Source organism: Ambystoma mexicanum, chromosome 3q (genome assembly GCF_040938575.1).
Source record: "Ambystoma mexicanum isolate Mex_15411 chromosome 3q, UKY_AmexF1_1, whole genome shotgun sequence".
Classification (NCBI taxonomy): domain Eukaryota; kingdom Metazoa; phylum Chordata; class Amphibia; order Caudata; family Ambystomatidae; genus Ambystoma; species Ambystoma mexicanum.
Window position 1 is genome coordinate 1293305373 of NC_090926.1, and position 25995 is coordinate 1293331367.

The 25995-nt window shown below is 47.6% G+C and overlaps 1 protein-coding gene across 5 annotated transcripts in view; it reads left to right on the forward strand.

The window, feature by feature from the left end:
- Positions 1-25995, forward strand: part of IL27RA (interleukin 27 receptor subunit alpha) — a 420655-nt gene that overhangs the window by 315202 nt on the left and 79458 nt on the right. For 4 of the 5 annotated variants that reach the window (XM_069604391.1, XM_069604388.1, XM_069604389.1 and 1 more), the window contains 3 exons: positions 5698-5898; positions 6790-6894; positions 24696-24857. In XM_069604391.1, the coding sequence (XP_069460492.1) occupies positions 5698-5898; positions 6790-6894; positions 24696-24857 (468 nt within the window). The remainder of the gene's footprint in view (positions 1-5697; positions 5899-6789; positions 6895-24695; positions 24858-25995) is intronic. The other variant, XM_069604392.1, reaches the window with a different exon arrangement.

The following is a 25995-nucleotide window of genomic DNA, read 5'->3' on the forward strand; positions in this document are numbered from 1 at the left end:
AAATATTCAAACCCATCTAAATACACGGTTACCAGTCATTTGGTCGAAAATAAATGGTCGAATGACCATTTGATCGATGTAAAATGGTCGGAAAAAAAAGGTCTATTTTATTTTTTAATTTTTATTTATGGGGGGGTTCCCCTCCCTTTTTCTTTATTAAAAAATATTTTTTAAGCAACCAAACTAAAAAAAAAATATATAAATAAATAAATTTGACCTTTTTTTTTCGACCATTTGGATTCAATCAAATGGTCATTTGACCATTTATTTTCGACCAAATGACTGGACACCTAAATACACATATTAATATCACATCAAAGAGAGAACATGATCAAAAGAATCCATTTTATTAAAATACAAATAGATTTTCACACGTCAATTTCACAGAATGAATCCTCACTTACTAACATCAAATCTGAATAGCCCTACCACCTCATTCCAGATGTGATCAGCAGCGCAGGGATGACAAATCCCCTCTAAAGAGTGTATTCCAAAATTATTCCGTTATAATTATTTCGATATGTCATCAAATCTCACATATCCTTTGACATAAAAAAGTTTTAGCCAAAAGTTTCTTTCAGCACTGAAAAACAGTTATAAAATATATTTAAATACCTGAAGGTCCTTTGGATCAATAGTCCTTTCTAAGAAACATTGTTTTTTTGCACTGAAATGTATTTTCTTTAGATGCATCTCCCCGATAATAATAATTATTATTGTATTTATTGAGCATGGAACTGGTTTTGAGAAGCAATGTAGCACTTTACAGAGGTAACAGAACAAATATACAGCAGGGGTGGAATACAGATTGGCACCGAGGAGGGGTACAGCTGTACCGGGTGGTGGGTAGGAGAGGAGTGTGCAGCATCTAGCGAGTCAGGTGGCATGAGGGATGATGTGATGGCCTAGGTGTTGCTGTGGAGTAGATTTCTTGAAGATGTGGGTCTTGCAAGTTTTTGTCCTGAATTGTAGGAGCGTTGGGGCGACTCTGATGCTGACGAGGAGGTTGTTCCATAGTCTTGGGGCGCAGGCAGCGAATGCTTGCTTTCTGGTCCTTTTCTTTTTGCAGCGGCAGAGTCTGCGTGCGTTCTGGCTTCTGGTGGTGCGCTGTCCGCTGGAGATGCTGAGTTTCTCTGCAAGGTAACTGGTGACTTGAGGGCGACTGCCTTCTAGATGATGCAGCAAGACTTAAAGGTAATTTGCGCCTGCAGTGGGAGCTAGTGAAAGTCGATGAGGGCCTGGGGTGATGTGTTTGTATTTCCGTAGACCTTGATGAGGTATGCAGCAGTGTGTAGGAAACTTCTCAGGGGCACAAGGGAGGACGACGGGAGGTTTTTGATGAATGAATTGCCCCCACCCAGATGGGATAGGACCAGTGCTTGAACGGTGAATCTAAAGCTGTCCGTAGGGAGGAATGGCTTGACTTTTTGCAGGACAGTGAGAGCTGATACCAAAAGAGTTTTCATAGCTATGTGTGTCTTGAAGGAGAGGTGTTTGTCGAACCTGAGGGACTTGGTGCAGGTGGTGGGCTTAGGTGTGTATCCCTCAGAGTTCATGGTTGATAGCCAGGTCTTTATGTCTGGGTGTTTGGTGGTGTTGATGAGGAGTAGGAATTTGGTCTTGGAGGGGTTGAGCTTCAAGTATGCACTGGACATCCAAGACTGGATCAGCGAGAGGCAGGTTTTGAGCCTATGCATGTCCTTCATGGAGTCGATCCTGAGGTATAGATGTGTGTCGTTGGTGTATTGGTGGATGTGGATGTTGTGTGTGGCTAGGAGGGCTCCCAGCGGCTCCATGTATAGATTGAAGATCACTGGGGGGAGGATGGAATCCTGCAGGACTCCACAGGTGATGAGTAGCATTGTTTAGATGGACGCCTCTAGATCGCCAAACTGCTGGTGGTTGGCGAGGTAGGACATGAACCATCGTAGGACAATGTTGCTTATCCCCATGCGCCGATGTAGGCTGTCCGTAAGTGCCTGGTGGTCTATATAAAGAATGGAGGAGGCGGTGAGTGTAGCGATATATTTAAGTTTAATACGGCAAGCCCGCTGGAACAACCCCTCCTTCTGCCTTCTAACCGTCGCGAGTCCCTCTGCTTGGAATCATAACAAAGGAGCAGAGACTCACGTGACGGCGCGCACACACAACACTTATATTCACTACAGTCTACTGTGTCGAAAGAAGCCTAGAGGTTGAGTAGAACCAGGAGGCGCAAAGGTGGCCGTCATCAAGGATTTTGAGGGTGTCGTAGACCACCTGCTGCTTCTGGGTCTGAATCCAGATTGGTAGGTTTGGAGGAAATTGTTGGTGTTGCTGCAGTTGTGCAGGCACTGCTTTCTCAATGATCTTACCCAGGAAGAGAAGATGGGTGATGGGAAGTTAGTTACCTGGGTTGTCGGGATCCAGAGTGGGTTTCTTTAGTAGAGGGAGGATTTGTCCTGTTTTTAAGGTCAATGGGGAAGGTGCCTTGAGTTAGGGAGCTGTTGATGATCTCCAGGTAGGGAATGAGAGCTTCTGCAGGGAGGGTCTTGAGGATGGATACTGGGAGCATGTTGTCTGTATACAATGTGACTTTGAGGGCAGCCAGGGTTTCTACCAGGTCTTCTGTCGAGAGTGTCTTGAATTTTGTCCAGGGTGTGGAGATTCGCAAGGAAGGATATGAGGTGGGTCTGTGGAGGCAGAGATGGTGCCTGTGTGCTGGCGCATTTTGCTGATTTTGTAGATGAAGGTGTTAATGATGGTGGATTTTTTTGATGGGGTGTGGTATAGCAGGGGCGGGTAGCGGGTTGACGCAGTTCTTGACTGCTTTGAAGAGGGCTTTGCTTTTGTTGTCTGCTTCTGCTTTGGTGTTCTGATAGTAGGAAGTCTGGTGTGTTTTGATGTTTTTATGGCGGTTGCCTCAGAACTCACTAATAAAAGTAATCCAGAAAAAGGTGTATACACCAAGCAAGAAGTAACGCAATTTATTCTGGGCCCAGGCGCCGCTGGGAAAGAAAAATCACACAGAATGCGAAACAGAACTGCATGAAAAGTGCTGTCAAAGAAATGCCCTTAAGACAACAGCTTTTATAATCATACAAACTAATTAGCATCAAATCACATTGCAACATTAGGTTAGTCCTCCATGTGAGGCTAATTGGTAGAACTACGTCCTTCCCATAGAGTGGGGCATACATTATCCAGAAATGATTGGGTCCCGCCACACCACCCTCTACCAACCCACAATTCCCACATCAATAGTGCCAAAACAATGAGCGGATCTTGATTCATCTGCCGCCGGTCTTCTCCGTCCATTTCTCATGAGAATATAGTCGATCATGACATTGGAGGAGCCTTGAACCACTGACAAATTACCATTTTAATGTTGCATCTAAGAATTCTTCGAGCCTTTTCTTAGCCTTGCATGTGCCAAAGGGCCATTCGAAAACCAGTATGGGACACTTTGAAACCGCCAGTAGACAAGTTTCATAAATTAACTTGCCTACATATAGAAGGATTGTGTGGCCACTGACTTTCTTCAGCACCCATGAGCTTAGCTCCCTGGCCTCGAAAGTATCCAGAGCTATTCATTTCATACCGTATTATCCTGGGAACGTATAATTTGCAATGTGCTGCCAGACTCTGCGGGTACTAAGCAAGTTAATGAAAATGTGAATTTGTCTCTCATGAAAGGCACGCTCCAAGGACTGTTTACAGTGCCTTGGTCTAATGTTAAGCCACGTATACTTACCTGTAGCCCATCTTTATCATCTATATGTTATTTGCTTGAAACACAATTGTTTAGGGCATTCTCCAGTCTAGTGCATAGAACTGTGTGGCCATCAACGAAGCCCCCTCCCATCTAAGTGGGCCAATCCCGCAGCTGATAAGTTCAGGCCTTTTTACCGCGCTGAATTTGCATTTTTACCACAAGTTGTCGGCAGGTTGCTCTGTGTTACTTGAGGAACGCCAGGTTGGATGTGTTCCTGGAGTGGCGCCAGGTTTTCTCTTGTTTCCTGATGAATGTTTTGTTAAGGTTGAGTTCTTGCGTGTACCCGAGTGCTGATGGTTTCAGTTTGCAGGTGCGTTGTTTCAGAGGCATGCGTCGGTCGATGGAGGCTGAAAGGGTGGTGTTGAGTGCTTCCAGTAGAGAGTCGCAGTTTGGGTGGGGATGTTTGGTTCGTGCAAGTTGGAGGTTGGCGAGGTCTTCTGTGAGGGCTTCCACCGGGAAGTTTATGAAGGATCTGAATGCTTGTCTGATGGGTTTCTGCTGGAAGTGCTTGACTGTGGTGGTGTGCAGGATGTTAAAAGGCACAGCTGGGTGGTCAGACTAGTCAAGCGGAAGAGGAGAGCTGTAGTGGAGGGAAGATGGTGCACTGATGAATAGGTTGAGGACGGCACCTTTTTCGTGTGTTGGATCTTTTGTCTGCTGTGTGAGGCTGAGCTTGTTGAGAAGACTGAGGAGAGCTTCCCTCCTCTGTTTGGTGGCATTGTGGCCTGGGAGGGTGAAGTCGCCTAGGAAGATGTTGTTGGTGTGCGTGAGCGACATGGTGGTGACCAGGTTGGTGAAGTGTCCAATGAAGGCAGTGTTGGGTTTGGGTGGTCTGTAGATGAGATGGAAGGTGACTGTGTCACTCGGGGAGAGCAGGAGGTGGCAGGAGAGTACTTCAAAGAAGCCAATGTTGTCAACATCATGTCTGGTGCAGGGCCACGAGGTCTTGTGGACGAGTGTGAGGCCTCTGTCTTGTTTGGTTGGTCTCTGTGTTGGATGCTGCAGCCGTTTGGGACAAGAACATCTAGGATGTGGGTGGAGGTGGGTGTCAGTCAGGTCTCAGTGATGAAGATGACATCAAGGTTGTGTGTGGTGTTGAAGTTGCTGATGTCTGTTGCAAGTGTGATAGCTGAGCAGATGGTGGTGAGCATGCACTTCCGAGCTGTGGACCATGAGTGGGAACTGAGGGGCTTGGGGCTGATCTGTGCGAGTTTGCTGCATTGCAGAGTCCATGACTTAGAGGAGGGGCTATGTCATTGACGTTGGCTTTGCCTGATGATGGTGCCCAGTGCCGTTCCTGTGCCCAAGTCACTTGTCGGAACCCACCAAGCTGTGCACAGAGTAGACGCATCCTACAGCCCCCTGTGATGGTGGGATTGGACCGATTGCTGAATAACATCCAGATAATGCATATATAATATACACATGTGCACACTCTGATAAACGCACACCATGAGAATCCCCCCCACACAGACATACAGACTCCCCCACAGCCCCCCCATCTCTATTCACCTTTCTCTAAAAATGACTTACCTGGTCCTTCCAACACCTACAGGCATTGTAGCGCCAATGCACTCCTGTCATTTGGGCTTTGTTAAAGCCCACTTTATCACACCCCTGGTTTCCTTGTGATGTCAATGCACCCCCTGCCTTCCTCCTCCTTCACTCCACTGATATGAATGCCCTTTTCACTCACCTTGTTTCCAGATGATTAGCAGAGTCCTGTCCTCTGCTCTCCTGTGATCATTCTGCTGCTTTCAGCCACACTGGTATCCAGGGCCCCATGGGGTAGTTGTTAAGAGATTGCTGGGTGCCATGTTGTTGGAGCACAATGTGGACCCCTATCCTCATCTCCTCTCTCGCATGGTTTCAGGATAAGTCTGTGTTCTTGGAGAGCTGTGTACCGTCTTCCTTATCGGCCTTGTCTCATGGGTTCCCTGTAGATCTCCCGGCGCCGTCCCACCTCCGTGTCCAGAGGACCAATGGCCCAGGCCTCAATGTCTCATGGATGCCCAGCGAGGGGCACCAGGAGGAGCTGCAGGAATATCTGGTGGAGTGGCGGTTGGTGGAGCAGCAGGGCACCAGTGGGGTGCACTGGGTGCGACAGGCAGCTTCAGAAGGGATCCACAGCGTTCTGATGACAGGTGAGCTGCCTCTAGCCCTGGGACAGGAGGAAGCCACAATCCCTCGGTGGTTGGGAAGAATGTGCCAGAGGTCAGGCTACGATTCCTGCCCACACAATAATCTGCTTAAATCCTGCCCTGCAGTGCCTACAACTATTCCAGGCAATCCTCTGCATTGCAGCACGGTGCTGACCCACTGCAACCCTGCCCTTTTAGTTCTGTGGCCCATGCACAGCTCTGCCAATGCAGGTTAATCCTTAATTGCAAACCTCCTGCTATTATAGTCGTCAGGACTGAGCAGCATTCCGCCAGTGCATCACAATCCTTACCCTATGCGGTTCCTACTATTAAAGTACTGGAGTCTGCACACAGCACTGCCATTGCACCTCAGTACTGCCATATGCAGCAGTTTTAGTCTGACCCATCCGTCATCTGACCGTACACCTAAATCCTGGTCTTTATCCTCTCTGTAATTCCAGCACTCAACCACAGTTGTGACCTCTTGATATTCTGTCCCCTTGCTCTGATTCATCCACACAGTTCTGTCAATCCACCTCAATCCTGCCCTTCATAACTCCCTGATGTCCCAGTGCTACGATCCACCGACTTCTCTGCTAGTACACACATTTACTAACCAGTAGCACTCCCTTGTTATTTCAATGCTTACACAACTATGCAAGGGCACCTCAGTATTTTCTGAGCTCAAAGCCTCCCCTCTACCTGTGTCCTTTTACATTGTAAGCATGGCCCCTGCCCCTCTGCTTGGCTTTCGCCTTGCCTCCCCGTTTTGGCTGCTCATTGTATGGAAGACAGTCTGTAAAAAGTGAGACTGCAGACAGGGCTGTGCAAAGTGCAGTCTCTTTTCCATGGTGGTGGATAATGAGTAACCCCTTTTTCCTCTTCACCCTACAGGCGATTCCTTCCAATCAGAGATGCCCTACCAAGTGTCTGTTTACGCTCTGTACCTGCAGGGCTACGGTGGCCCAACTTCCAGCATATGCTACATCATGGAAGGAGGTGAGGGGTTTGTAAGTGCTCACTGCAGGGCTACGAGGGCACAACTTCCAGCCTCTGCTATATTGTGTGTTAGGGTGCAGAAGGAGGAGACTGACACACATGCAGTATAGTGGTTGCAGTAGACTGTTATTCACCAAGAAAATCAAGAGAAAACCAAACTTTCCATATCACTAAGAGGAGTTTGCTTCCTCAACTAAAGTTCTAATGGGTCTGTCCTAATGTCCTAGTAAAAGAGTCCACTGTCATGTGTCAAAACTCTTAACTCTGTCCCTTACATTTATGACTAAACTAGAATGTTGTGTCAATGTTCTTGGTCCAGGAGAATGACTCCCTCTCCTGGACTAGGCAGCACAGTTCTGGTTACAAGTTCTTAACCAGGGGGAATGACTCCCTGGCCCTGGCCGTTATACTTTTAAGTTCCAGTGGTTTTCTTCAGGAAGAATACCTCCCTTCTCCCGGTTAAAATGTCCTCAAAATGATACTCCAATGTTCTAACACTTGGTATCTGAAAGTTCACCACAGATACAGGGGGGAATAGACTTCCTTCCCCTGGTTGAAGACTTGAGTAAAGAGAATGACTCCCTTCTCTTGGCCTTGGCTTTCCACTAGCCTGGGAGAATTATTATAAGGCAGCTTCTGTAGACATCTTAGGGTTATTTGTAAGCACTTTATTATAAGTTACATAAGCTGTTAACTAGGAGAGACCACCGGGTCCCATCACCCAGGCTCAACTGACCAGGCAGGAACCCAGGAGCTGGATTCATAGCCATACATTCCGCAGGCTCACACCGCGTTCCAAACTAGGACACAGCAGCATTCCTGCAGTCATGCACTGGCAACAAGTACATTATAACACAACTCCTCTCTTTCCAATGATGACCCAAACAAAGAGAAGTCAAACACAACAATACGTGTCATAATGCCAGGCATCTTTTGGAGAGATGCAACTCACAAGAAATAACTAGGACGTTGTCCCTAAACATACTTCAGACTTCGAATATCCTACTGAGGTTACTTCCTGCTTCACTTCAAGCTCTATACAACTATTAATGTATCACTTCACCTCTATATGATACTACTCTGGGACGGAATCCCTAAACCTTCTTCAAACTTATCTGCACTGGTAAGGTGCTAACCTCTACTATACTGGGACGGGATCCCTCTACATACTTCATACCACCAACTTAATTGCTATAAGAGGACTTAGGCGGCATTTCACCGGGACGTAATCCCTACACTTTCTTCACACTTATTAGATATGGGAAGGCGCTACCCCACCACTATACCGGGACGGGATCCCTACACAGTCTTCACGCTTATTATGGGAAGGCGCTACTCTCCCACTATACTGGGATGGAATCCCTACGCAATCTCCCCCATACACTGGAAGATATACCTACACAACTTCATACTAAGCAAACTATGGGAAGACCCTACCCTCCACTATTTACCTCGCCCTCCGACTACCTCATTAGGCGGCTACCTCTACACAACTCAACTCTTTGAGCACACCGAGGACACTGGGAAGGCACTATCTCCCTTTTAGAACTTCAATAACTTATTACCACATCCATAGCACATTTTGCATGTACATATATTGATAACTGCAAAACTGCCAACATATGGAGCCCTAAAAGTCCATGCTGCCCTCTGGCAGCCTCATTTTACACCTTGCTCATTCCCTTCAGCTTCCTAACAGTCCTTGTCGCCACTGGGCAACGTAATCCTGATATTCTTCAAGATCGTTAGTTCTAGCTCACTCTCTCATGGACGCAAACATCATTCTTAAGATCATCTAAAACTTAACACGTCCATGAAAGTCCATATTTTCCTGAATATCCTCAATAGATTACATCTATGAACTTCAATATATATACACCATCCATAACTGGCTTTCATGCTCACATGTCGCTCGGTGCATTCATGCTCAATACACACACTACATGTTATGTTACCCTCATACATCTCTTGTAGCATCATAACATTTGCATATTTCTGGGTTCCTCTACATCGGCTCTAATTAATACCAACAAAACCTTCCCTTCCACACGGAAAGCAGTACATCTGAAAAAGAAAACGTTCATATTTCCATAGCTTGGACAAAAAAAAGCCTGTTCCCTCTGCCAACGGGATCTTTGCATCTGGGCATTTTTACCTCTTTCATCAGCGGATGCACAATTAGGTTGCTTCCTCTGTCGAATGACAATTTCCCTTGTACCCGCATGTATCAGTCCCAAATGCTCCCTACTGCTTTTACAGAACTCTTCACTCTGCTCGAAATCTATAATCGGGGTAGCTTCCCTTTTCTTCGCTTATACACTGGTATGCTCACTACTTCCTGCACACATTGCATCTATGTTGTAGGGTGCTTTGCTCTGACTGTCCACAGAGTAATACTTCACTCTGACCCTGCTCAGCGTCATCTTGCCTGCACCGGACCAACGTAACGGCTGGCATGTAAGCTTTCACAACGTTCTGTTCTGTCACTAACACGCCGCTCAACACAGTGACATCATCATTTTCTATCTTACTCGGAAACCTGTTGTATCTCCTGATTGCCATCCGTCATTCTTCCTCAATGCTTCTTGCCACCAGTAACGCCAAAGCCTTTAGTGCATACACATTATGGGCATCTGCATTCTTGACCACTCGATGTCGGGACCACCTTCACTACACTGTCTCTTTTACTGAAAGGCATCACTTAAACACAGATCTTAGGCATTTTTCGTCCTGTATGTTTTGCCTCAACCTTTAGTGCAAATTCTTCCTGGTACTGCCTCTGCACCGATCATACTTTGTAAACGCTCTAAACCCCTACTTCTTCTCATACAAAACGCTTACAGCTTCAGCAGCATTGCTATAGCTTTGCTCTCACGGAAAGCTACCTCGAGACGTAATCCCTACCCATACTTCAGACTTAATACTTTACTAAGATGGGACGTGATCCCTACACCATCTTCATCTTCGCAACTTAAATAATAATATGGGAAGAAAACCCTACACATACTTCAGACTTCAAAATCTACTGCTAGGGAATATAATCCCTATACTGGCTTCATACTTCAATGAAATGGGACGAAATCCCTACACTTGCTTCAGACTTCAAACTCTAATGCTAGGGGACGTAATCCCTACCCATACTTACGACTTCATACTTTAATTATATAGGAAGAAATCCCTGCACATACTTCAGACTTCTGACCTACCCCTAGGGGACGTAATCCCTAAAAGTTCAGCCTTCATGCTAATGTAAATCTAAACATCTCTAAGAGTCCATGCCACCTTCCTACAGCCTATTTTTGCTATAAAGTCCGTCTCTCTTTGGACAACATTAACCTGAAATTCCTCAAACCTGTTACTTCTAAAACACCCGGGCCAAAGGTATTTCACACTAAGGACAGATCACACTAGAACATTCAGCATTTACATAGCAAGCTTGACTATGGCACTTTAGGTTCTTAAAAGTCCATATTGCTTATTGCAATGTATCCTACAAATCCTCAAAAGATTAACATGTAGCACACTCATTCCTGCTGCATGAAAAACACACCCACACAACTCACTACTCAAAGACTGCAGTCTATCAAGGTCCCATGAGACCCATACGTGTCCATAAAAGTCCTTCCTGAAACTCCTCCAATGGGTTATACTTCAATCAGGATCCTGCTGAGCATCAACACTACAAATGTAAGTTACATTTGTCAACTCCTTACATCTCTTGTAATGTCATCACATTGGCGCACTTCAGAGTATAACTGCATTAGCTCGCATTAACACCAATAACCTGTTCCCTTCCTTTTTGAAGGCTTATACTTCTTTAAAAGGATACTTATAGCTTCCGTGGCTCAGGCACACTCTGTTAACTTCTCTCCTCACGACGGGCATCTTCGCTTCTTTTATGCCTGCCTGTGTAGCTACACTTCCGTCTGTCATCTGGTCTTCTTGTACAGTACTTAATAGGAATGGGCTGCTATTAAGTACTGCTTCCAACCGTCAACCCGCTGGCCGTTGGGTTGATGTTCACAACATCAGAATGGCATCTTCTTTTACGATGCAAATTGAAATGTACAGTATTTCATAAGTCATCTGTCCACGTAGCGCACATTTCCTTGCGTTGATCTCCCTCCCTTCTAACATGATCATTAACATCCTATTTTCGGGATTCTCACAGGCCTCTCAGAAACCTCCTTTCCTTCGAACTGCACTCAGAGGTTATCTGGTTTCACTTAAATGCCACGTTAAAGCTCAATAACTCAACTTCTCTCTGCTGAAATGACACACTGGGCATTCACTTGAATTCTTTTTCCGTTATGTACTGCGCCTTGCACTACTCCCCACAATCTTTTCCTATGGGATCTGCACAGAACTCTCAGGGCCTCATTTCACTGACCACCTGGCTCCTTTTTTTTTCTTTGGGAATCCGTAGCGCTGGTGAACTGTACAAAGCTTCTCCTACCATAAGCTATGCACTTAACTTTCAGTCTGCAACTTCTGTCTCACAGGCCAGCTCTTCACACATGGGGTTTTAATCCTTGCCTAATGGGGCCTCACCGCTTTCCCAAGCTACTTCAGAACCCCTTAAAATCACGCTGGATGCCCTTAACTTCAACGCTTGCTTGACCCTGGGGCTACCCTTGTTTACTTCCAAGTCTCTTGCGCTCTGCTTCACATCTGTTAAGATTACTTCAAGCTTTAAACTTCAACCTTGTGGGGCCAGCACATCACTATTGGGGTTTTAATTATGTTATGGGGCTTCACTGGTTCACTTCTTCCACACCCCCTTATCCTCTCTTTCTAAACCCCTGCGCTCTTGGGCCTCTGGGTGATGGGACTTATTTCTGGATGACTGGGGGCAGTGGTCTCTCTGCTTCTTCTGCTGCTCCCCCACCACAGCTCAGCTTTCTTCCTCTCTGCATGGGTTCTTGAAAATCCTCGTTGCCAATATTATATGGCAGCTTCTGTAGACTTCTTAGGGTTATTTGTAAGCACTTTATTATAAGTTACATAAGCTATTAACTAGGAGAGACCACCGGGTCCCATCACCCAGGCTCAACTGACCAGGCAGGAACCCAGGAGCTGGATTCATAGCCATACATGAGGCTCACACCGCGTTCCAAACTAGGACACAGCAGCATTCCTGCACTCATGCACTGGCAACAAGTACATTATAACAGGAATGACTCACGTTCCCAGGCTCTTTGGTCTTCTTCTCAGAAACACAGTTCACATACAACTAGGGTCCGCAGACCCAGGCTTCTCCACTTCTTGGGTTTGGCCCACTTGGTTCACTCTCCTGCCAAGTGCGGCCAAGAGGAACATGACTTATATCTTTCTCCTTGTTGTGGGTCCCAGACCTGTTTTTCTCTGCTCTGATGATTTGAAGATGACTTGCCTCTGTGTAACTGTTAGGGTTCCACCTTAGTACCTTATTGCCCCTCTTTTGAGCTTGTAGCTGACTGTTTGCTACTCACCTGTGAGGGAGCTGCCTCTGCCTGCCTGGTGACTGTACCCGTGCCCCCTCCGGCTTCCCAGTACTGCCCGTTACCTTGCTCTGGGACTCAGTACCCTGCCGGGGCTTCCTGGGGTTGGACTCCACCTCCCTGCTTCACCAGGCTCTCGTCAGTGGTGTCTGGGTCGTCCGGCGTCTCCTTTTCTCTGGCTGCTCAGCTTCCCTTCTTCTGAGCAGTTGACACGGATCCACTCCTGCGAAACCCTCCAGGAAGCCTTGCGGCTCCCTGCTTGCGTCCTCTTGTTCTGCGTCGGCTCCTGGACACAATTTGGATCTCCCGCGCTGGCGATCCTTTGCACCTGATGCCGCCTTTGGCTGGATTTGACAACTTTTGCTGTATTCTTTTGGTGTTTATTTCCAGCTCCACAGTTGCTGCATGGTAACCACTAGAACGCTCACTCTTGGTTCTCTTTGTGGTCTTCATGGCTCCGCATCTCCTCTTTGTCTCATTACTAGTACTACCAGTCTCCAGTGGGTAGTTTGGGCTCTTCTTTGTCCGAGCCATTATTATGTCACTGGCTCTACACATGTACATGGGGTGACTGGGTATGGTACTGCGGTGCACAACATGTGTAGTGTTAAGAGGGGTGTTTGGCAGGTGAATATAATGCATTCTCCCTAGATGTTCATCCTTGTCCCCAGAGGGGATGTCACTTCCCATGAGATCCTCCCACTGTGTACCACCCCCAGGGGGACTATTGGGTACTGGCCTCACCTCCCTGGTCTCATGGGAAGGTGCTGCTATATGGTGGAAGTCGGTGAATGATATCGGAGTGCTGTGAGGAGCGGGACACAGAGGATTCATGGTGGTTGTTAGAGACTTTTATTGAAGAAAAGGGGTTGGAAAGTGCCTCGCTGTCCCTAATCTATGAGGTATTTCACTACCTCAACCAAAACTAATAGTCTGTCAAGTGTCAAGATGTCCAAAGAAAAAATGTCGCGTGTCCGAAATCCTATCCTAGCCCTCTCATTCTAAAAATAACTGTAAGCTGTAAAGGGGAATTGACTTTTGTTCAAAAAGGTGCTCAAATGTTCAAGTTCAACAAAAGGTATAACTTCAACAAAAAGGTTCCCAAACGGGTTGCCTGGTATACTCTCCTGCCAGTACTTATTTATTCAGTGTCCATTGGAACCCAAGGGGTATTTAGCTTCCTCTGGCTCCTTTCTGCCTTTTCATAATCTTATTATCTTTTCACTTTGCTTTCCCAGTCTCCCCATTACTGGAACTGTGAAGATTGATCATGCACACAGGAATAGGGTATTCCAGGCCCCCACTCCGATAAGGAATCGCCTTTCTAGATTCCTCCCTTAGCTTTCGGGCTTCCCCACCCTTCAGCTGTGGGCTCACTGGTCATGGGAATTGCTATGCACCATTTAGATTCGTCCAAATGCTAGACTGCTCACTCCGGTTCATAAGAGAGATCCTCCTTCTTGCAGTCCTCTTCCTTGTTGCAGTATTTCTTGATCCTTTCCAGTATCACTTGACCTCCTTTCTCACTGACCGACCCTCCCAGGTTCAACTTGGGTCTATCTCTCTATCTACTTGTTGTGTTCCCCAGGGGTCTAACCTTTCTCCCTGGCTCTTCAACCACTACCTGGCACCTCCTGCCCAACGCATCGCTACATTCTGCTCTAGATTTCAGTGTTATGAGGAAAACACCCAGCTCTCTTTCAGGCTCCCCTCAGCCACTTCAGCACCTTCTCTCATACCAGACTGTCTGGCCGTAATTCAGGAATAGTGTGCCGCCAATGATCTCTGCCTTAATGCCAGTAAGACTGAGATCCTCCTCATCGGGCACCTGCTCCCTCCTTTCCTCCTCCTTTCCCCACCCTGGGCCCTCTTCCTGCTCCTTCCTGTGAGGCTAAGAACCTTGGTGTCATCTTCGACTCCACCCTCTCCTTCTCTCTTCACATCTCTAAGAAGTCACACTTTCAGCTGCATTTCCTCAGAGGTATTCTGGCTTTTCTCTCTTTGCCCCAGAAGATCACTGTCTCCAGAGACCTTGTTCTCTCTAGGCTGGACTATTGCGACTCTTCGACCTTCACAACTTATCCAGAACAGGACTGAGACTTGTCCTTGGCCTCAAGCCAAGGGACTGTATCTCTCCAGCTCTGAAATCTTTTCAGTGGCTCCCCATGGCTGCAAGGATCAAGTTCAAGACCCTTTGCATCATCCAAAAGGCTTTCTGGGCCCGGGGACCCCTCTACTTCCAACTTTCTCTTCCTAAACATCTTCCTTCTCGAGCTCTCCTCTCATCCTCCTCCTCAAACTTGAGCAGACACACCTCTGGTTCCGGAAGCAACACAAGACCTTCCTTTTCGCTTCCGCTTTCTCTTCCTCTCCCCTGCTGATGCACCGACTGCTCTGCGCACTGGTCACTGGTCACCCTCTGAACTCGGGCCCAGGCTCCTGCATGGCAAGTTTCCCTTGCACTGCCTCCGTGCCCCCATGCACTCAGGGTCTGTATCTGCAACCCTACAGTCCCTTCTTACTGCACTTATGAGCCACCCTCTGGCAGCATTTATTGAGTTACCCACACTTCTCTCTCACCATCAACCCCTCAGCTCCTAGCACTTCTCACCTCCCTCTTCCCTGCACTTGCACGTTCTGAATGACACACGGTCTAGTAAGATTGTTGTTTGTCCTCCTCTCCCCCACCCTCCTTGTCGTGTCGTGCCTAGAAACACTTGTGTACAGGTGCGTTACAAATGACATACATCATATCATTGAGTACATATAGATATTTTATTATTACCCATAAAGGTAGGTGGTAGTATGTTATTACAATATGCCATAAAGGCATGAGCAATGGAGGGGATATCCCTAAAATGAAACTGCAGTACTACGCCTCATCTGCTGGCCACCCCCAGGGTCAGGATCAGTTAGCAACAGGCCGTCCCATAGCCACATGAGGAGAGGCCATCCCCGGGAAAGGAGTGATGACACAGTGCTCACTGCAAGGCTATGGGGGCCTAACCTCCAGCCTCTGCTACATCATGAAAGGAGGTGAGGGATGTGAGAGTGCTGCATGCAGGGGTGCGGTGGCCCAACCTCCAGCCTCTGCTATATAGTGGAAAGGGGTGAGGGATGTGCAAGGCTTACTACAGGGTTACGGTGGCTCGACATCTAGTCTGGGCTAAGTTGTGGTAGCAGGTGATGGATGTGTGAGTGCTCCCTGCAGGGCTATGGTGGCCCAACTTCCAGCCTCTTCTACATCATGCATGGAAGGAGGTGATGGATGTGCGAGTTCTCCATGCAGGTCTATAGTTGCCTAACTTCCAGCCTCGGCTACATTGTGGAAGGAGGTGAAGGATTTGGGGAGTGTGCACTGCAGAGCTATGAGGGCACGACCTCAAGTCTCTGCTGTAGGGTGGAAGGAGGTGAGTGATGTGTGAGTGCTCACTGCATAGGTATGGGGGCCCAACATCCAGCCTCTGCTATATAGTGGAAAGAGATAAGTAATGCTGTAGTGCTCCATGCATGGTTTTGGGAAAGGTGTTTAGTGAAATGTATTGTCTGTGGGTGATGGTGGTTTGTGTGTGGCGGCTCGCACTGTTTGGCATGTGACCAGCGATTGGGCACTGTTTGTGAGGTTTGGTTAGAGGTTGAGCACTTTTTAGCTAGTTAGTAGAAAATGGCGTGTTGATAGCAGTTGGTACTTGTTTGTGGTGCTTTGGAACTCGGATACTGTCTGTGGTGAGCGGTTGATGTTTGGCAAGTTAAGCTCAGACATTGCTGTGAGAGTAGTGGATTTCTCTGTCCCAGTGTATTTGGTGTTGGTTGATCTGTATTTTGTTTGGTTGTGTGTGGGGGTGTGTGTGTGTGTGTGTGGTGTAGTGGTTGGGCTCGGTGTGAGCAATGGCTTGAGTTCTGTGTGGACAGTGTCTTCTCTGCAGTGTATGCCCTTTCTTTGGGTTTAACATACTTGTGCTTGGGGTTTTTGTGGGGGCAGTGGTTTGGCTCTGTATATGGGTAATGGTTTTGTGTCAGCTCTTGCAACACTGGCTGTCTCTCTCTAATGTGTGGGGGGCTGCAGATTTCTCTCTGGTGTGCAGGTGTAGTGTTTGGGCCTAGTTAAGGAGGCAGGGCAGTGGCCTGCACTGACTAGTGTATTACAAATGGTTGCTTGTGGGAAGTAGATGGGTTATGAGTGTTGTGTGGTTTTGTACAGGCACTGTGGGCAGTGCTTTGCGCTCTCTTCTGTGCTGGCTGTTGGTTGCCATAATGCCCCAAAATGTCACCCTCACAATTACGACGGCCATAATTTACGACCCCCCTTCACTATATATATTTCTGAGGCTTGTGGAATCTGCCTAGATCACATGCTGTGCATAGGCCGACATCTAGTGGATGCTGCGGAGTATTGCATTTGTTGTTTTCTAATCTCAAAAAGGGACGTCGACAGGGTGTGCTAGTAATACTATCCTTAGTGTGACGTCCACTGTACCCATGATCCCTCGCGCGTCGTGGTCCCTCAGATTATTTTTTTCCGCCATGCTAGACGGCCGCATATAGAGGAGTTCCTTTCGGCGATAAGCCATTGATTTTTACACAATTACGATAATTGTTCTTTCTATCCTTTCATCGACTGCCGATACACCACGCCAGTGAAGAAAGAAAACTGCCCATCGGAGACCACCGGGACATACCGTGCGGCCTTGGAAGGCCACCCCGGGCCTCGGCCCAGACAGTTGGTAGAGAGAGGGGGAGGCCATTTTAGAATGCATATTCTCCCCTTCCAACACTTTGCCATTTTCATAACCCATAATTATGGAAAATACACCATTTAAATTTTGCCCTAAGTGAAACCGCAAATTCCCCTGGGTTGACAAACACTTAGTTTGTAATTTGTGTCTCCCAAGAGACCACGTCGAAACGTCTTGTCGAGCATGCAGGCTCTTCAAGCCTAAGACGTTAAAAGACTGCTCCACGAAACGCTGGGCCCACTACGCCAGGCAGCTCGAGGCCATGGAGGCAGAGGGAGCCTTAAGCGATGGCAGCAACGCCATACTTTCGGATGGCGAGGGCATCGGAGTAGCTTCAGATACTCAAGCGCAGACCCCCGACCCCGTACGACAGGCCATCGGCCATGTTGTGGGGACTACACCCGGTGATGGCAGCGCTACAAAAGCACACACCACTAAGCACATAAGCCCCATTCGACAGACGAGTCGAATACTCAACAACGTTCGACGCCCCGAGAAAGGTCCACCAAGTCCCGGTCCTCTGGGCAATCTCGATAGCCACACAACAGGGTTCAACTGGAAACATCTGACCCTCAACTTAATGATCAGGATACAGATGAACATTATTATGGGGATGATGAAGACCCAGACGCAGACCAGGAGGCGAACATGTACTCCATAGATTCCCCTCTTAATCAGGACATTCCAGTGGTAGATTCCCCTGTCGATAATCAACCCCTCCTCAATGAAGTCTTAGCCAAAGCGGCGGAACACTTCCAGATTGACACACAGAAGGTGCAGGAGGATAGAGACTTCGCTGAACAAACACTGGGGGACAAAAGGACAGTAGGTCAGTTTATCCCACTACTACAATTGGTCCAACGCAGAATACAGCCTTCCTTAGAAGCACCCAATTGCGCACGGGCCGTTAACCCACATGTGGAAAAACTATTCAGGCCTGCATCATCAGACCCCTTATATATATAAGTTACCACAAGAAAGAGAGCAGGTACACCCCTTGCTTCCTCCGAGGCCCAACCGGATAAGGAAAGTAAAAAGATATATGCCATGGGCAGAAAGGTCGCTTCCTCTGCCACCTATCAAACTAAAATAGCCAACAACGCTACACTTTTGGCAAGTTATAATTGCCATAAGTGGGAGGAGGTTTCTGCGTTACTTTCGTCTGCCCCGGAGCCACTTAAATCACAACTAGCTCAGGTGGCAGCAGACGGAAGGGCCGTATCTATCTGTCTCCTCAAATCAAACTTCGATGCCGCTCACAATGCCGGAAGAGTCATTGCAGAGGGGACTATTATAAAGAGGCACGCATGGCTTCGCCAGTCAGGATTTAGGCCAGAAACACAGGCCACCCTAATAAATATGCCAGTGGAACCTAATGTGCTCTTCGACAAGGCTGTGGAAGACTCACTTAAGACAGCAAAGGATGAGTATGACACTATAAAATCTTTATGTCAGCTGACAAACAAGCCTACTGGTCAAAGGTGTAACAGTAACTTTTGCCGTTTTCGGGGCCAAAATTCACAAAGAGGATCCGGCTACAATCAAGGTCAAGGTTCCTATGGGAATAATCAAGGACAAGGCTATCCCAGAGGACAACACAGAGGTTGTGGTCGGGGCAGAGGCCCTGCTCGAGGTGGCACCCCCCCTCAGAGCAAGTGACATTCCGCTCCAGGTACCCTCCCATGCATCTCCAGTAGGACGAAGCATTTCCAACTTCACCCGCGTATGGGAGGGTATCACCTCGGACAGATGGGTGCTGACCACGGTAGCAGGGGGCTACTGCATAGAACTACTTCAACGTCCTCGCGACCACTCCCCACAACAGAAAATTCACTCAGAGGAACATCAGTGGATCCTTCTAGAAGAAATAACAATGCTTCTATTAAAGGACGCCATAGAGGTGGTCCCACCCAACCATGCAAACAAGGGTATTTATTCAACTTACTTCCTTGAGCCAAACAAAGTTCTAACAATGTGCCCTGTATTAGATTTACGCCCCGCAAACAAGTATGTCAAGCCACAAAAGTTCTGCATGACTAAGCTACAAGAGGTAATCCTGCTACTAAAAAGGGGGGGATTACTTGGCAACACCCGATATGAAAGATGCCTATTTTCATATTTCAATGTTCCCAGCGCACAGAAGATTCTTGCGTTTCAAGATAGCAAACAAGCACTACCAATTCAAAGTGCTGCCCTTTGGAATAGCCTCGGCTCCAAGGTTATTCACAAAGGTAGTGGCGCTAGTGGCACCGCACCTGCGCAGGAGGGCAATCCCAGTGTACCCTTACCTGGACGACTGGCTCATAACGGGAATCACTCTGATTTGGAGACAGAACATCCAAACAACAATCGACCTCCTCTTTCAACTGGGCTTTTCAATCAACGAGAAAAAATCAAGCCTAGTGCCAAGCACTTCAGAACAGTTCTAAACACAGAGGAAGGATTGGTCTTTCCCGCTGAGGAAAGAGTAAAGAATTTGTTACTGCAAATACCACGTTATCAGTCCGGCCGCCAGATAAGGGTGTGCAAAGCAATGGCTTTAATAGGCATGATGGCATCTTGGATTTACGAGGTTCCTCACGCGCGCCTGCACATGCGTCCCATACTGGAGTGGTTGGTGAAACAGTGGTCTCAGGCAAGCGGTCAGTGGGACGATCTAGTGGTCATTTCGCGAACACTTGGCTGGTGGACGATAGAAAACCTAACGAGAGGGAAACCCTTCTACGACCCACATATACAGGCAGTGGTCACAAGTGACGCCTTACTGGCATGGTGGGGGGCTTGTTGCCTCCACCAAACAGCTCAGGGTCTGTGGTCTCACACTGCAGCTCAGAACCACATCAATGTGCTGGAACTTCTGGCAGTATTCAAAGCCAAATTCAAAGTATTCATTTTGTATGAATGAGTGAGTTTGGAATGAGAGAAGTATAGATGACATATATGATGATGAATTGTGATTTATGATTTTAAAACATTGCATATAACATTTAACTATGTGTTTATTGATTAAAATGTGTGATACTATGTTTTAAAAAATACTTCCGTGTCCTCTCTATCCATTGGTCCAACCTTGTTTCTGTGAGTATTCAAAGCCCTTCAGGCATTCAAACCGCATTTAACAAACCTGTTGGTGGAGGTCCTAACATACAGCACCACAGCAAAGTTTTATATCAACAAACGGGGGTACACCTTCCCCAATCTATCCAGACTTGCAAAGAAAATCTGGAAATGGTTACTCAGATGTAAAATGTTCCTGTCATCACATGCTTCAGGGGAACTCAACGCTCTAGCAGACTCATTGAGCAGAGATCCCCTACCAGAAGAACACGAGTGGCGTCTACACGCAGAAGTCGTAGAACAACTCTTTTCTTCTCAATGGGGTTTCCCAACTGTAGACTTATTCGCCACAATCGAAAATCATCAATGCCCAGACTTCGCGTCCAGGTTCCCCCAGCCAGGCTCCAAGGGAAACGCCCTATGGATGAACTGGTCAGGGAAATTTGTGTACGCTTTTCCCCCCCAACTCCCCTCATGAAGGTGAGAAGGTGGTGAACAAGTTACACAAGGAACCGATGATGCTTATCCTAGTTGCTCCTATGTGGGCAAGACAACCATGTTATCCACATCTGCGCAAACTGGCGATGTGCGATCCCATCAAGCTCCTGTGCCAGTACAACCTACTCACCCAGCACGAGGGACTAACAGAGGACCCACAACCACACTCAATTAACTTGGCAGCATGGCTCCTGAAGTCATAGAGTTCTGGCATCTCAATCTACCGCAAAGATGCGTGGATATCTTGAAGGAATCAAGAAAATCAAACACTAGGCACTGTTATTATGACAAATGGAGACGTTTCCTAATCTGGTGCCAGACTAAGCAAATCAGCCCCATAGAATGTACTCCATCTAACATTCTAAAAGTCCACCAGCCTACACCACTTACCAGAATAAGGTTTCATGGCGGAAGGTACCGGTCCTCCAGGCATTTATGGAAGGGGTAAAGAGACTCCACCCTCCAATTTCTAACCCACCGCTAGGTTGGGACCTCAATGTGGTACTCTCTAAGCTCATGGGACCCCCATTCGAGCCTATGCACAAGTCTAGTCTCAAACACCTGACTTATAAAACTGGCTTCTTAGTAGCCATCACTTCCATAAGAAGGGTTAGTGAAATCCAAGCATTGTCAGTGCAGGATCCTTTCTTTGTTGTACACAAAGACAAGCTGGTTTTACGTACTCACCCTAGGTTCTCACCTAAATGAATGTCCAAATTTCATTTAAAGCAGTCAATTGAGCTACCGGCTTTCTTCCAGGAACCCAACAGCTCAGCTGAGGTAGAACTCCACACTAGATGTGAGGCGAGCGGTCCTCTACTACGTAGACAAGACCAGACCGCTAAGAAAAACAGATCAATTGTGTTTCTCGATAGCGGCAGGCAGAGAAGGTGACCGCATCTCTAAGAATGCCATCTCTAGTTGGATAGTCGGATGTATCCAACTGTGCTATTCCTTGGCAGATAAAATACTGCCTTTTACGCCCAGGGCTCACTCCACAAGAGGTACTGGAGCCACTTTGGCTTTCATTGCAAATGTCCCCTTAGACAGTATTTGCAAAGCAGTTACATGGAGCTCTGTACATACTTTCACTCAGCACTACTGCGTTGACACTCATTCCAAGACGGATACGCAAGTCGGACAAGCGGTTCTAAGACATTTATTCACTCATGAACCTTCTCACATCGCACCTCCTTCTTCCACTGCTCGCTAATCTATGCACAGCATGTGATCTAAGCAGATTCCACAAGCCTCAGAAGGGATACATTACTCACCGTAATCGTATTTCTGATGCTTGTATCTGCTTAGATTCACATGCGACCCACCCTTCCTCCCCTCGGAGAGAATGTGCATGGATGCTTATTAGCTTGTCTGATGCGTATCTGCTTGGGTACAACTGTACTCACGCTTCACCTCATGCTACCTCATGTCAGAAAAAGAACAATCTGAGGGACCTCGACGCGTGAGGGATCATGGGTACAGTGGATGTCACACTAGGGGTAGTATTACTGGCATGCCCTGTCGACGTCCCTTTTCGAGTTTCAAAAACAGCAACTGTAATACTCTGCAGCTTCCACTAGATGTCGGCCTATGCACAGCATTTGAATCTAAGCAGATACAAGCATCAGAAATATGATTACGGTGAGTAATGTATCCCATATATTTATATATGGGGGTGGGGAGGGTATGTGATATAATTGTAATATGGGAGTTTGCGGGGGGTCTCCCCCCGCATATGTATGTGGTGTAAAGGTGGTTTAAAAAAAAATAACATTTTCAGTCGTAATTATGGGGGTCGCAATAATGACATAGATCCGTTGGTTGCTAGATCTGTGATATCTGGGTAGTGGTTTGGTCTCTTGTGGAAATGGTGGCTTTCTTTGTTGTGTTGGCAGTGGTTTGCTGTGCTATCAGTGCCTTGCTCTGTGGTGTGTGGCAGTGGCTTGCTGTGCTGCCAGTGCCTTGCTCTGTGGTGTGTGGGCAGTGATTTGCTGTGTTGCCAGCTCCTTGCTCTGTGGTGTGTGGGCAGTGATTTGCTGTGTTGCCAGCGCCTTGCTCTGTGGTGTGTGGACATTGGTTTGCTGTGTTGCCAGTGCCTTGCCCTGTGGTGTGTGGGCATTGGTTTGCTGTGTTGCCAGTGCCTTGCTCTGTGGTGTGTGGGCAGTGATTTGCTGTGTTGCCAGTGCCTTGCTCTGTGGTGTGTGGGCCGTGGTTTGCTCTGTTGTCAGTACCTTGCTCTGTGGTGTGTGGGCAGCGGTTTGCTGTGTTGCCAGTGCCTTGCTCTGTGGTGTGTGGGCATTGCTTTGCTGTGTTGCCAGTGCCTTGCTCTGTGGTGTGTGGGCATTGATTTGCTGTGTTGCCAGTTCCTTGCTCTTTGGTGTGTGGGCATTGGTTTGCTGTGTTGCCAGTGCCTTGCTCTGTGGTGTGTGGGCATTGGTTTGCTGTGTTGCCAGTGTCTTGCTCTGTGGTGTGTGGGCAGTGATTTGCTGTGTTGTCAGTGCCTTGCTCTGTGGTTTGTGGGCAGTGATTTGCTGTGTTGCCAGTGCCTTGCTCTGTGGTGTGTGGGAATTGGTTTGCTGTGTTGCCAGTGACTTGCTCTGTGGTGTGTGGGCAGTGATTTTCTGTGTTGCCAGTGCCTTGCTCTGTGGTGTGTGGGCAATGATTTGCTGTGTTGCCAGTGCCTTGCTCTGTGGTGTGTGGACATTGGTTTGCTGTGTTGCCAGTGCCTTGCCCTGTGGTGTGTGGGCATTGGTTTGCTGTGTTGCCAGTGCCTTGCTCTGTGGTGTGTGGGCAGTGATTTGCTGTGTTGCCAGTGCCTTGCTCTGTGGTGTGTGGGGTGTGGTTTGCTCTGTTGTCAGTACCTTGCTCTGTGGTGTGTGGGCAGTGGGTTTCTGTGTTGCCAGTGCCTTGCTCTGTGGTGTGTGGGCAGTGGTTTGCTGTGTTGTCAGTGCCTTGCTCTGTAGTGTGTGGGCATTGATTTGCTGTGTTGCCAGTGCCTTGCTCTGTGGTGTGTGGGCATTGGTTTGCTGTGTTGCCAGTGTCTTGCTCTGTGGTGTATGTGGGCAGTGATTTGCTGTGTTGCCAGTGCCTTGCTCTGTGGTGTGTGGGCAGTGATTTGCTGTGTTGCCAGTGCCTTGCTCTGTGGTGTGTGGGCAGTGATTTGCTGTGTTGCCAGTGCCTTGCTCTGTGGTGTGTGGGCCGTGGTTTGCTCTGTTGTCTGTACCTTGCTCTGTGGTGTGTGGGCAGTGGTTTGCTGTGTTGCCAGTGCCTTGCTCTGTGGTGTGTGGGCAGTGGTTTGCTGTGTTGTCAGTGCCTTGCTCTGTGGTTTGTGGGCAGAGATTTGCTGTGTTGCCAGTGCCTTGCTCTGTGGTGTGTGGGAATTGGTTTGCTGTGTTGCCAGTGCCTTGCTCTGTGGTGTGTGGGCATTGGTTTGCTGTGTTGCCAGTGCCTTGCTCTGTGGTGTGTGGGCAGTGATTTGCTGTGTTGCCAGTGCCTTGCTCTGTGGTGTATGGGCAGTGATTTGCTGTGTTGCCAGTGCCTTGCTCTCTGGTGTGTGGACATTGGTTTGCTGTGTTGCCAGTGCCTTGCCCTGTGGTGTGTGGGCATTGGTTTGCTGTGTTGCCAGTGCCTTGCTCTGTGGTGTGTGGGCAGTGATTTGCTGTGTTGTCAGTACCTTGCTCTGTGGTGTGCGGGCAGTGGTTTGCTATGTTGCCAGTGCCTTGCTCTGTGGTGTGTGGGCAGTGGTTTGCTGTGTTGTCAGTGCCTTGCTCTGTGATGTGTGGGCATTGATTTGCTGTGTTGCCAGTTCCTTGCTCTGTGGTGTGTGGGCATTGGTCTGCTGTGTTGCCAGTGCCTTGCTCTGTGGTGTGGGCATTGGTTTGCTGTGTTGCCAGTGCCTTGCCCTGTGGTGTGTGGGCATTGGTTTACCATGTTGCCAGTGCCTTGCTTTTTGGTGTGTGGGCAGTGCCTAGGGCTTGGACATGCATTAACATACAGTGTAATTTCATTTCTTTTCTTTTTTGTGGCTCAGTTCCCTCCAGAGGCCCAGCATTTACTGTCCAGGGACTTTCATCAACCAGTGCTGTGGTCTCTTTGAGAGAGCTCCCTCTGCTGGAGCGAAGAGGTATCATCAAGCAATACACAGTGTATCTCACCAGAGCAGAGTCCTGTGCAGTCCTGCAGCAGTACAATGGTAACTATCAAACAGCAGACTCTGTGCCGTGGGGACCCATTTAAGGGGCACAATTGGGAAAGGACAGAAAGGACTGTCCGCAGAGCCATTCCGACGCAGCAACCACCTGTCGCCCCTCACTCGTTAGTATGAAATCTCCAGAAACAATCAGTGTAGAGCCGTCACTCCTTAGTATGAAATCTCCCCAATCAATCAGTGTAGAGCCGTCACTCCTTAGTATTAAATCTCCAGAAACAATCAATGTAGAGCCGTCACTCCTTAGTATGAAATCTCCAGAAACAATCAGTGTAGAGCCGTCACTCCTTAGTATGAAATCTCCACAATCAATCAGTGTAGAGCCGTCACTCCTTAGTATGAAATCTCCAGAAACAATCAGTGTAGAGCCGTCACTCCTTAGTATGAAATCTCCACAATCAATCAGTGTAGAGCCGTCACTCCTTAGTATTAAATCTCCAGAAACAATCAATGTAGAGCCGTCACTCCTTAGTATGAAATCTCCAGAAACAGTGTAGCGCAGTCATTCCTTAGTATGAAATCTCCACAATCAATCAGTGTAGAGCCGTCACGCCTTAGTATTAAATCTCCATAAATAATCAATGTAGAGCCGTCACTCCTTAGTATGAAATCTCCAGAAACAATCAATGTAGCGCCGTCACTCCTTAGTATGAAATATCCACAATCAATCAATGTAGAGCCGTCACTCCTTAGTATTAAATCTCCACAATCAATCAGTGTAGAGCCGTCACTCCTTAGTATTAAATCTCCAGAAACAATCAGTGTAGAGCCGTCACTCCTTAGTATGAAATCTCCACAATCAATCAGTGTAGAGCGTCACTCCTTAGTATGAAATCTCCAGAAACAATCAGTGTAGAGCCGTCACTCCTTAGTATTAAATCTCCAGAAACAATCAATGTAGAGCCGTCACTCCTTAGTATGAAATCTCCAGAAACAATCAGTGTAGAGCCGTCACTCCTTAGTATGAAATCTCCACAATCAATCAGTGTAGAGCCGTCACTCCTTAGTATGAAATCTCCAGAAACAATCAGTGTAGAGCCGTCACTCCTTAGTATGAAATCTCCACAATCAATCAGTGTAGAGCCGTCACTCCTTAGTATTAAATCTCCAGAAACAATCAATG